At 42.5% G+C, this 13,850-nt stretch overlaps 1 protein-coding gene across 1 annotated transcript in view; it reads left to right on the top strand.

Moving 5' to 3' along the window:
* The window catches only part of SERPINI2 (serpin family I member 2), a gene marked incomplete at its 5' end in the record, with an annotated part of 95,680 nt that overhangs the window by 61,226 nt on the left and 20,604 nt on the right, over positions 1-13,850 (top strand). Inside the window, one exon of the mRNA XM_082252183.1 lies at positions 3,744-3,841. Coding sequence (XP_082108309.1) covers positions 3,744-3,841 — 98 coding nt within the window. The remainder of the gene's footprint in view (positions 1-3,743; positions 3,842-13,850) is intronic.

Raw genomic sequence — 13,850 nt, 5'->3', positions numbered from 1 at the left:
CTGTACCCCCCAAAGATTTTGTTCACTGCACCCCACAAGGATTGTCTTCACTGCACCCCACAAGGATTGTGTTCACTGTACCCCACAAAGATTGTGTTCACTGTACCCCACAAAGATTTTGTTCACTGCACCCCAAAAGGATTGTCTTCACTGCACCCCACAAAGATTCTGTTCACTGTACCCCACAAGGATTGTCTTCACTGCACCCCACAAAGATTGTGTTCACTGTACCCCACAAAGATTGTGTTCACTGTACCCCCCAAAGATTTTGTTCACTGCACCCCACAAGGATTGTCTTCACTGCACCCCACAAGGATTGTCTTCACTGCACCCCACAAAGATTGTGTTCACTGTACCCCACAAAGATTGTGTTCACTGTACCCACAAAGATTTTGTTCACTGCACCCCACAAAGATTGTGTTCACTGCACCCCAAAAGGATTGTCTTCACTGCACCCCACAAAGATTGTGTTCACTGTACCCCACAAGGATTGTCTTCACTGCACCCCACAAGGATTGTCTTCACTGCACCCCACAAAGATTGTGTTCACTGTACCCCACAAAGATTGTGTTCACTGCACCCCAAAAGGATTGTCTTCACTGCACCCCACAAAGATTGTGTTCACTGTACCCCACAAAGATTGTGTTCACTGTACCCCCCAAAGATTTTGTTCACTGCACCCCACAAGGATTGTCTTCACTGCACCCCACAAGGATTGTCTTCACTGCACCCCACAAAGATTGTGTTCACTGTACCCCACAAAGATTGTGTTCACTGTACCCCCCAAAGATTTTGTTCACTGCACCCCACAAGGATTGTCTCACTGCACCCCACAAAGATTGTGTTCACTGTACCCCACAAAGATTGTGTTCACTGTACCCCACAAAGATTTTGTTCACTGCACCCCACAAAGATTGTGTTCACTGCACCCCAAAAGGATTGTCTTCACTGCACCCCACAAAGATTGTGTTCACTGTACCCCACAAGGATTGTCTTCACTGCACCCCACAAGGATTGTCTTCACTGCACCCCACAAAGATTGTGTTCACTGTACCCCACAAAGATTTTGTTCACTGCACCCCAAAAGGATTGTGTTCACTGCACCCCAAAAAGATTGTGTTCACTGCAGCCCACACACAGAAAAATGGATGTGGATCACTGACACCTGCCTATCTCCTATCCCACACCACACAGCAATATCGATTGTAGTTTGTAGAAGACACTGACCCTATAATTCAGCAGACTCTATCCCTAAAATGCCTACAACTCGCCCTGCCTAAACACTCCGACCTGACCCTAAATTCTATCCGGACACCAATTCGTTTTCCCTGCCTGTCTTTCCCTAATCAGCAGCCAGCATGTATGTGTGCTCTGTCCCTGAGCTAAGCAGCAGAATGACGCCGCTGCGGCTGCCTCGAACTTATAAAGACTTGGTCACATGCTTCAGACGGCCAATCACAGCTACTCATACATTTGCAGGCATGTCTGGGATAGCTTAAGGCACACCAGTTAAACGATTGTTGATTGGCTGTTGAAAGCCCGCCATGAAAAGAGCGCCAAAACATGCAAAACCCGGAAATAAAACGACCGAACACTGATAACAAAAATCCAATTATTCGGTACGAACACGAATAATACAGTCCGTGTTCGCTCAACACTAGTTGTGACACCTTATCAGAAGTCATTTCTCAACTTGTGGCAATTCGGAGTAGAATGTCACCAACATACAATAGTTCAATGTTACTAATCAGTCCATATCACTAGAGCAGGGATTCCCAAATTACAGCCCTGCAGCTGTTGCAGAACTACACATCCCATGAGGCATTGTAAAACTCTAACATTCACATACATGACTAGGCATGATGGGAATTGTAGTTTCTGAACAACTGGAGGGCCGTAGTTTGGGAATCCCTGCACTAAAGCATGACCATGTCACAACTTCATGTAACCAGTACAATGTACATGTAGTCATTTCTAAGCCCCCATCCCACCCTTGTTTGCAATGCAGTACATAACCCTACCAAAGCACACCATGCACATGTGCAGATTTTCCAGCTCTTATTCCACACAGTGATCCATGTTCATTTTACCCATAAAGCCCTGTAAAGACCTTCTATTGTCAAAAGTTAGCAGTGCATGTCATAGGCCTCCATTCTTTGTTTATAAATCACAGATATAATCCTTTCCTTGGCTTTCCTTTGGTGGGCCTATGGATGAAACATAGAAGGTAATTTATCAGTGTGTCTGAAGTAAGAACTATTTGTGATGTCCCAATGTTACTAGTTATATTCATTTCCCTGCTAAGAAAAGACCAATTTAACCACTTTGAGACCGGAAGGATTTGCCCCCTTAATGACCAGGCCACTTTTTTCAACTTGGCGCTGCGTGACATGAACTGAAACATTGCACGGTCGTGCGATGCTGTACCCAAACAAAATTTATGTCCTTTTTTCCCACAAATAGAGCTTTCTTTTGGTGGTATTTGATTACCTGTGCAATTTTTATTTTTTGTGCTATAAACAAAAAAATAAAGAGTGACAATTCTGAAAAAAAAAACCCAATATTTTTCACATTCTGCTATATGACATCCCCCCCAAAAAATATTTAAAAATCAAATTTTTTTAATATTTGTTTTCTGCTACATATTTTTGGTAAAAAAAAAATCACAATAAGCATATTTTAATTGGTTTGCGTAAACGTTTTTGTGTCTACTACGGGAAAGATTTATGTAATTTTTGTTGTTTTTTTTTTTTTTTTTTACTAGTAATGGCACCGATCAGCGATTTTTTGCGGGACTGCGACATTGCAGCGGACAGATCGGACCCCTGACTGACATTTATGACACTTTTGGGGGGACCAGTGACATTACTACAGTAATCAGTGCTAAAAATATGCAGTTACTGTAATAATGGCACTGGCAGGGAAGCGGTTAACATTGTGGGTGATCAAGAGGTTAAATGTGAGCCTAGGGGAGTGATTCTAACTATGGGGGGGCGTGGCTTCTGAAATGACCATAGAGACATGTGATCCTATATAGAAGGATCACAGGCGCTCTGTGATCATTCCAGGGAGAAGAACAGTAAGTTGTGTTTACAACATCTGACCGTTCTTCTCTCTCAGTGGGAAACAATCCTGAGTGTCAGGCGGCAATCGGAGTCGCCTGACCCGTGCATTGGCTTCCCCGCTGACGAGCGTAGGCGAGAGCACGCCGCCGGCGGAGCGTGCTCGCCCCCTAGTTGCCTTTAAGCGACCGACGTAGACCTACTTCGGTTTGCCTGGGAGAGCCACACTGCCGCAGTAAAAAGGCGGCATGTGGTCGACAACCAGTTAAGAAATAAATCTTAAATTTGATTGGCTCCTGCAATACTACTACATGTGCTTTTGTAATTCTCTTTAAGGCCCCTTTCACACTTGTGCGACTTGTCCTGCGATTTGGGACTGCAAAGTCACATGACAAGTCGTACTCCATGATTTCCACTGAGTACTGTTCATATCTGTACGACTTCAAGTCGCACTGACTTCAAAGTAGTCCCGTCACTGCTTTGGGAACATTTTATTGCTTTTTGAGGACCATAGATATAAGCACAATTGTGAAAGGAGCCTAAAAGTTCTTTTGAGCCATGTGGCATGTCTCTAATATGGCTTGCTTACTGGATATGGCATAAATACACACCAACAATAAGTGAAAGTGATAGGCTATATAAGTGCATCATTTGAATATTGTGTAATTTTTATCTTTGCAGATTTAAAATAGAACGCAAGATTGATTTAAAGCGTGCTCTGCTGAACCTAAAAGTGAGCAATGTGTTCGACCAAAATTGCGATCTTTCAGGAATAACAGGTGATTTATACAAATGTTATCAAAAACGTTCAAGTGCCTACAAAAATTATTGACCCAGCTATTGGATCACATTCACTTAAAAATTAGGTTTTACTCTTCAAAGGGTAAGTGCCCGTTCACATACGAGTGACGCTACTTCGCACCGCGACCTCCGAGGTCGCGGTGCGAGCAGCGCGCCGTGACCTCGGAGCGGCCGCCACGGACTTCATAACATTGAAGTCTATGGCAGTCGCCTCCGGGTCGCCCCAAAGAAGCTCCGGACCCTTTTTCTAAGTCGGAGCGACTTGTGTCGCTCCTATTAGAACGGGTCCGCAGCTTCCCTATGGGAGGCGACCTACAGCGACCTGTGAGGCGACCAGGTCGCCTCACAGGTCGCCTTAGTGTGAACGGGGGCTTACTCCACTTTCGAGGGAAAAAATAAATAGCAAAATAATAATAATATAGTGTATATACAACTGCAACACAAGTCATATTGTGATTGAATGTTATTAAAAATTACCTATCCTTTTCAATCTGCAGTGCTGTATTTTCTGTAAAATGCAATGCAATATGGCTGCCTGGAGCCCCCCCCCCCCCAAAAAAAAAAAATATAATTTCCTCCTTTTGTGTTTGGCTCACTGATTTTCCCAGAGGTCTGCACCATGATACAAGTCAGAATGCAGGCATCCCCTGCACCAAAAATGTAATTTTTAGTGAGATACTCCCAATAGGTAATCACATCTAAAGGGATGCAGACCTAGCAGATTTCCTCATTAGAGCCCTGCAGGTGCAGCAGCTGATTAATAATTATGAAACCACTCCCATGCGATTGACTTTCCCACATGGACACAGACAAACACACAGTGATTTCTTCAGGATAACAAAAGGTAGGAATCTGCAACAAAGTTTCCTAAAATTCTTGCAATGTACATAGATCACCTAGGGGGGGATGTTTTTTTTTTTTCAGCAAAAGTGGAGTTTCTCTTCAATTCAAAAGCACTCTTGGCTTCCTGCAGTTGCAGGGGATAAAATATGCCATTCTTTACAGTGTTTTAATCCAAGGCCCATTACTTTTATGCACAGGCTGAATGTTGAGCAGTCTACTTAAGATGTACTTATTAGGTCAGGTGTGCACTGCAGAGACCTGAGCTGCAGTGCTGAGAAACAACCAGCAGGTAATGACTACTCAGGGCTAATTGTTACATAAGGATGGGAATGTTTCTAAGCTGTGAGCTTCAAAAGGTTAGAGAGATAACATTTGGTGGTGTTCCTGTACCTTCATTTTTAATTGATTGTGCCCAAAACAATAAAAGCCCAGCACATCAGGCATGCTGTCGTGTTGGGCATAACTTTGGTTTCTTCAGAACGTGCTGGCAAGTGAGGAACATCCCCTTTTAACATGGCGGGTATACCGCCTATCAGATAATGAATATTAAATCAAAAAAATCCGTGATATTGAAAGTCCCAATACACAGTGCAAATAAAGTAACACAATATTACTGTGATAAATAAGTCCCAATGCACAGTGCAACTCATGTGACACAAAAATAAATAAATAAATAAATCTTCATCTGTGATTAAAGTGCTGCATGCTTCACTCCAAGTGATCCACGTGACAATGGTAAGATTAGCAGCTCACCTCAAAGTAAGACTCATGAGAGTCACAATGCGCATAGGATAAAATCACAGTCGCCTGGTAAGTCCTCCTGCCACCGCCTCCAGAACAGTCATTCAGGTTGTAAATGGCATTGGTGAAGAAATAAAGAGGAGATCTAGTGCTCTCTGTCTCAGTATAAGGCTATTTATTGCATATACTGAAATTGCACTTACATTGTACAGCACTTGAGCAGTGCAAGCTATCTGGGCATTCAAACACTTCCTGGTACCTCCGGGACCGGCGTGATGACGTGCAGGCTCCTCCCCCGTATGCTTTGCGTCATAGACCCCGCTGACGAAGTCGATGACGCAACACGTACGGGGGAGGAGCCTGCTCATCATCACTCCGGTCCCGGAGGTACCAGGAAGTGTTTGAATGCCCAGAGTTGCACGGATTTTTCTGATTTAATATTCATTATTTGTTTTATCATACTATTTGAGATTATGGTCACATTATCTAGTATTATTTTTCACTAAGCGATTATTTGCCATTTATTGATTTTTATTCACTTAGCGCAGCAATCTTATTTATACATTATCTTAGGTGTTTTGTGTTTGGCACTGATTGCTTGCAGCTTTGTGCACATCACTTGTATTGTTTAGACAGGGATTGCGCTGATTATCTTTATTTTCTATACCGCCTATCAGAACCTCCTCCAAAAGCATTATATAATACAACATTCACATATCATTAAACGGTAAAGTTGTCTCTTAAGAACTTTAAGGAGCGCTGTTAGGGCGTTATCTACTACCACAGGGCCTATATAACAGTATAATCAAGGGAGGAAGGAACTAAAAAGTTTGAAGATTTATCTGGTTTGATTATACTGTTTTTTAATGTTATATAGGCACTGTGGTAGTAGGTAACACCCTAATAACGCTTCTTTTTTGTGGAGATTGTGTATATAGTTGCCAGCACACCCTGATGAAGCCGTAGTTACTCCCTATTGGCAAAATGCGTTGACGTCACTGGTGTGCTGTCTTGTACCTTCAAGGCCATACCCGCCTACCCTGGAAGTAGGTTCAGCGATATGGGAAACTGGTGAGCAGTGGGACGCCAAGCGGAAGCTCTGATAATTGACAGGCGGCTGTGTATTTGAATGCGAGCTGCTTTGATTACAGTGGCTGGGAAACATGAATGGAGAAGAGCTTTGATGACAACTGGAAGGTGGCAGGAGGGTGGAGCGGCTAGCTGTGGGTGAGAGCCACGCTGACTACTGCACAGTAAATGTGATGTGCTTACAATGGCTTTGAGAATGGTCTCAGTAACTATACCTGCTGAGTGACTATTGCCTCTATCCTTTACTCCAGGCTGCTTACCTATGCCGACTGCTATAAAATGACACTGCCCTCCTATCTACTCTCACGCATCCTAGACAGCCAGCTCCATACTTTATGGGACAGTAGGCAGGATTCAATAACAACTTAGCATTTTTACTTAAGTAAATAAAATAAGAAGCAGACACCTGTATTATTTGGAAAATATATAGGCCGCGGCCGTTTATTATTTATTTTAAAATAACTTCAATAAATAAATATATAATTAAAAATTTAAACACACTCAACAGCCTAGCCACCACAGCTCAGGCCGGATAAATAACATCACATTTCAAGCATCAACTTCCACTCAAAAACATATAAAATTGCCCTTTGCTATAGCAAAAACGACACCACTTACTTATTATATATCTATATATATATATTTATTTATTATTTTTTTTTTTTTTTTTTTAACAGCCGCGACAAAAAAAAAAAAAAAAAGGGGGGGGGGATGGGGAATTCACACTGCTAAATCTTCTGAGGCGAATGAGCCCCTCTGAGGAGAGCTCTACCTTATATAGGGGCTCAGAGGGCTCTAGAAACTTCTACCCTATACCTATTCCTATAGGTGCTCTGACCCCTGCAACACCACGCCCACTATTTCTATTCCCTCAGGATACCTTAGGAGTCCCCCCTCTTTACCTGAGGAGAAAAGGAGGGAAAATTACCTTATGAACTATTCTACCTATTTCCCCAGCCACTCTCCCATGAGGAAAAGGGGGCTTATTACTGTTCCCCTTTTCCTTTCATGGGACAGTAGGCAGGATTCAATAACAACTTAGCATTTTTACTTAAGTAAATAAAATAAGAAGCAGACACCTGTATTATTTGGAAAATATATAGGCCGCGGCCGTTTATTATTTATTTTAAAATAACTTCAATAAATAAATATATAATTAAAAATTTAAACACACTCAACAGCCTAGCCACCACAGCTCAGGCCGGATAAATAACATCACATTTCAAGCATCAACTTCCAAAAGACAGAAGGGGGAAAACTAACCCCTTCTGTCACCAACGACCCCGCACCGCGGCCATATCAACACAATCCGACAGGTCTGCGTTAAAAACATCCAATCCTATCTCGGAAAGATGTACCCCATCATCCCTGTACAATCCTTCCGTACCCCCTTCCAATTCCCTATGTCTGAAAGACATAACACCTATACTAGGCAAAAGTTTAGCCAATGACCTATTAATCCTTCTTCTTATCTTTTCCAAACTCTTCAAATAAGGTGAAAATAACCACCTCAGCCTTTGAACGATTTCAGAAAAGATAATAACAGTATTTGGTGACGACAACCCAAAACTAAAAAGATCATCCCTGATTCTGAAGATCAATTCCAAAGTTTTTTCCTGACCAATATCGTTTCCTCCTAAATGCACGATAAGTGCATCCGGAGGAGGAAACAATGATTGTAACCTGTTTAACTCAAATAGTAGGTCAGCCCAAACCATGCCCCTCCTACCATACCAGTATACTTTGAATTTCTCTGGATCCAGTCCCAAATTTTCCGAGTAAACCCTCTGTCTTGCCCTCTTGAACGCCCAAAAGATATACGAATGCCCGACAATCCAAATGATCCTTTTTCCATCTGAAAAGAATCAAACAAATGAATTAGGTCGGATGTATGATTGATAGCAATCTGACTTCCACCTTCCAACCTTTTTTATTATTGAATCTTCCAATCCTAATCTAGATGCCTCAGTGGCTGCCCCTATCCGAAAAGAGTGTGATGTCAAATGCATTCCTGGTAAATTTAACTTGACCACACATTTCTTGAAAACGCTATTAAATTGATATTTAGATAAGTTTGCACCTGATGCATGAATAAAAAGAGCCTTTTCACCAAAACTTGGTCTTAACTCAAGATACTGTTGCAATGACTTAACTGGGCATATGAGAGAACCACTGAGAGCATGTAAACAAATAACACATCCTTTACCTACCTGGTCTGTTTTTGACCTTCTTATCTTAATCCTCACTAAGTTACCCTCCAGACTTACCTCCTTTCTTAAAATATTTAATAACTCTGAAATCCGCAAAGCTCCAAAAAATGCTAGAGAAAAGGCTGCTTTGAACAGGGCAGCTTCGAAAACAGAAAAACAAACCTCACCTGTGGCCATACATAGGTCCAAAAGAATTTTTGGTGTAATTGGACTGCGCTTATCACTGCTATAACTCCTCCTCCTATATCCTTTAAGCGCCTGCTTAACTGTAAAAAACGACACACAAGATGGTAAATTTCTCATTTTTTGAAAAAACGAAACTCCGGCCAAGATTTTATTCACGTGTGCCCAGGAGTAATTTTTCTTGAATAAACTATTTAAGAACAACATTACAAGTCCTTCAGAAAAATTATGTTCATCTTCTTTTAGATCCTTCAGAAAAGAAATCCACATCAGCCAAGCTGACTGGTAACCTGCCATGGTCGAAAGGGCTATGGAGTGTTTGATATTCTCTGTAACCAGACTTATATCAACTCCCATAACTTCCTTGGGAATTTGGTACCCACTGGATCCGCCTCTGGTAATAGTTGGAAAAATCTGCTCATCTGTTGGCGAGATAGCGCATCTGCCATGTCATTGCTCTTACCAGGCACATGTCGAGCCTTAAGCCATATATTATATTTCAGACATAAATAAATCATATATCTCAAAAGAGCAATGACTGGTGGAGACTTGGATGTTAAACAATTGATAGCGTACATTACTCCTTTGTTATCCGTACTAAGCAATATCCTTCTATTACTAAATTCTTTTCCCCATACTTCCAGAGCGACTATTATGGGAAAAAGCTCCAGAAGAACTATATTTTTCAATAGACCTTTTCCTCTCCAGCTTTGGCTCCAGCGATCTGCGCACCAATGGTTTCGCCAGATCGCTGCAAAGCCTACCGAACCAGCAGAGTCAGTAAATAATAAAAATTCCTCATCAATAATGAATTCCTTCTGCCATAAACTCCTCCCATTGAAATGTTCTAAAAACTGAAGCCAAACTAACATGTCTTCCCTAATATCGCTGGTCACCCTAATATGAGAAAAAGGGGATTTTAGCCCAGAGATTGCCAAGTACATTCTCCTGGAGAATGCCTTTCCTACCGGCATGATTCTTGAGGCGAAAGCCAGTAGGCCCAAAAGAGATTGAATCTCTTTCAAACACACTTTCTTTCTCCTAACCAGATTAATTAACATACCTTTAATCCTTTGAATTTTTTCTTCCGGCAATCTGAACTCCAGCGCCGCCGTGTCTATTGTAATTCCTAGGAACTCCAGACATGTGGTGGGATACACCGTCTTTTCAACCGCCAATGGGACTCCAAACTTACTACAAATATTGAAAAACGTATTTAATAATTGAAGACATTCTAACGATTCTGCTTTACCCATGAACAAGAAGTCATCTAAGTAGTGAATCATAAAGTTAGAACCTGCGTCTTTCATCACTACCCATTCCAAAAAACAAGCAAAATCTTCAAAATATTTACATGAAACTGAACACCCCATCGGGAGACATTTGTCGAAGTAGAATTTGTCCTTAAAGAAAATTCCCAAAGAGTTAAAACAAACCGGGTTAATGGGGAGTAGACGGAAAGCGGATTTTATGTCCGCTTTAGCCATTAAAGTCCCTGCACCTAAAGCCCTAAGCTTTTCAAGAGCATCCTCAAATGAAGCATATGATACTGATATTAAGTTTGGGTCTATCTGGTCATTTAAGGATTCCCCTTTGGGAAATGAAAGGTGGTGAATTAATCTGAAAGAACCTTTCTCCTTCTTTGGGACAATACCTAATGGGGAAACTCTAAAATTTTTAAAAGGAGGTGAAACAAAAGGACCTTCCATCCTTCCTTCCAAAATTTCTCTATCTAATTTTTCTTGGACCACACTAGGGAACTGATCAACTGATTTTAAATTGTTAAACTGCCTACAACCTAAACCTGAAAAGGAGGGCAACAAGAAGCCCTCCTCAAAGCCCTCAAACAGTAGTTGAGCCCTCACCTTGTCTGGGAAAACTAACAGGTAGGGCAACATTTTTTGTAATTTCACTGGGGAGGTTGCCTTTTTGAAGGTTCTGTTGGTTGTTAGCGGACAGTTTCTTAAAACATTTTGACACCGGGTGACTTCCCCCGCAAAATGCACATTCATGCCTATATCGGCATGTATGGGGCCATTTACACTGTCCATCATTATAGTTAAAGCAGATCCCTTTTCTATATGTAGTGGTGGACTGCTGCGAGGAGGGACCAGGCTGCTTGACATAACCTGATTTCTGGGGTAGAAAAAGGTTAAGCCACAATCCTACGTCCTTAATCCCCCATCTTAAATTCCTGTGCACTGACAGTTTCTGTCTAAAAGCCTCATCGTAACTATACCATCCAAAACCACTGAAGCTCTTGTACGCTTCTAAAATAATATCCAAGTGTTGGAAAAGTCCAACACTCTTTTCAGGTGACTTCTCACAAAGAACTGCAGCAAAAATAAAAAAGGATTGCAGCCAATTGTTAAAATTCTTAGCAACAGGCCTTTTCCTATCCTCTTCTGACTTATCATCTTTTTTGTCACTCTTATTAATAAATTCTCTAGCTGATGGCAGAAGAGATAGTATATCCATAAACTCACCTCTCCAAATCTTTTCTTTTATTCCCGGTGATAGATGGAAGCCCAGCGGTGACACCTCACAAGGTATAGCTTCCTTAAGACATGTTTCAGGAATATTTTGTGACCTTGCCACCTGTCTACCATCTAATTCAACTAAATCCACCATACTCTCCTGCATACTCCTGTCTTTAGCTAAGCCCCCACAAGGTGGCGCCCATACTTCTGCTGCTGACAAAGCTGGCTCTGCAACCTGGCTACTCTGAACCAATCTACTGTTTTGCTGCAGCTCCCTAACATCTCTAGACAATTTAAATAACATTTCAGATATATTGGAGAGAATTGGCAGCGTTGTCCACTCACCATTCTCATTATCCTGCTGTGTTTGTAGTCTCTCCTCCAGCTCCTCCCCGACCACCGGGATTGCTTGACCTTCCACCTCCGGCTCTTCAGCTCTCCTTCCGCTCCCGCCCTGTATCTCTTGCCGCGGAGACTCTTCCGGCACCGGAGCTTGTCTTCCACGACCGGAGCCTTCCTCATTTCTTCCGCTCCCGGCGCCGCTTGATGACGCTGACTCCCGGTCACCGCGCCTGCGCTGTGTCCCGGTCCCGGGCCTTCTCGCGGGAGGTCTCGCTGGTGACTGTGAGTGCCGCCTGGCAGGCGTTCTCTTCCTCTTCGTCCGTCCCTCCGAAATGACGGTGCTTCTTCTCACTTGACCCGGACCTTCTTCCATCTCAGCCGTATCTTCTTCCGTCGGCGGGGCATTCAAAGCTGGAATCACCTCAGCCCGCACGTCCGCAGCAGAATTCCCACCGGCTGCTTGTCTCGCATTCCTTGGTAAGCTTAAGCACATTCGTAACCACTCTTCACCACCGTCCTCCCCTGCTCTTTCTATAATTTGTCTCAATAGGCTCATCCTCTCGCCTCAGAAGTCTCCTATACTCCAAAAAATGGCAGCTCCTGAATTCACACTGCTAAATCTTCTGAGGCGAATGAGCCCCTCTGAGGAGAGCTCTACCTTATATAGGGGCTCAGAGGGCTCTAGAAACTTCTACCCTATACCTATTCCTATAGGTGCTCTGACCCCTGCAACACCACGCCCACTATTTCTATTCCCTCAGGATACCTTAGGAGTCCCTCCCTCTTTACCTGAGGAGAAAAGGAGGGAAAATTACCTTATGAACTATTCTACCTATTTCCCCAGCCACTCTCCCATGAGGAAAAGGGGGCTTATTACTGTTCCCCTTTTCCTTTCATTCTAATATTTATCCCCTGCTGTCCTACAAATTATGCTATTTTTCGTTTGGCATCAGGAAATTTATTGCAGCTGATGGACTTAATGGTTACATTAGGGCATCTGCATTTTAGAGGGGAGCTTCTGACATTTGAACAGTATTGGGAGGCTTTATGGATTGGGTAGGCCCTTATTCACACATACTGCCAATTACGTGCCTGAGAGGTATACAGTCAAGTTCACTGTCATTCACCTCTCAATTACCTTTCAGTTTGTGGGCTCTTTATGCCTAGTTGAGTCGTTTATAATTCTGCTCGCCAGTTGTGGGTAAAGTAATACAGTTCTTATTATCATGCACTCTATTGGTAACAGATTGAACTGACTGTTAACTTTGCATACATTTGGCCTGTGGAAAAAGTCTGGACTGTCAGTTCATTAAAGGAAGACAACATTGTCTCTTTTTTATTTGGTCTATAGTGAAGGGTTTGATGTTTTGGGGAGGAAGGGGTATCATTTATACTATATTTTCAAAAGTATTGGGACACCTGTCTTTACACGCACAGGAACTTTAATGGCATACCAGTCTGTGTCTGCTCTGCATATGCTGAGTTGACATGGACCTGTCATCTGCCTGCTCCGCTCATCGTGGCTCGAGTCAGTTTACCAAGTCGCTAAAGGGGACCTCGCTCCTCAAAAGGTATATATATACACACACACACACACACTTTTGTTATTTTTGTGGTTGGGGGGATTCTTGGGTGAGTTTTCACACTTTTTTCCCCAGGACTTGACCCCAGGCCTTAGTTAGGGGAAAGACGTTGTTCATGTTAAACTGTTATCTCGCATTTCTTCAGTAAAGTTACATTAACTGTCCTGAGCCTGGTCAAAAGTTATTCAAAAGGGTGCATGTTGGTTCTGGCTTATCAAAAGAACCAGGGTCTATAAAGCACAACCGGTATGAAGTAATGAAGAGAAATGCCATTGTTAAGAGTAACCAAGCATAAGTTTAAAGACACAAGCAACCAGTCATTAGGCTTGATACCTGGTAAGGTGACAGGCTGATATTCAATAGAAACTGAAACCAAACCCTTATTATGGAGATCCATGGCCTGAGGATACGGGAAGAAAGGCATAATGAGCATGCGTGAGGTCTGCACTATGTTCTCAGCAGGACCCCATTCTGTTACTTTAGAGTGAGTTAACAGAGTTATGCTGGACTGGTGGA

Source organism: Pelophylax lessonae, assembly GCF_965119305.1.
Source record: "Pelophylax lessonae genome assembly, chromosome: 3".
NCBI lineage: Eukaryota > Metazoa > Chordata > Amphibia > Anura > Ranidae > Pelophylax > Pelophylax lessonae.
The sequence above is the reverse complement of the archived record's forward strand: the minus strand, read 5'-3'. Positions and strand labels throughout refer to the sequence as shown.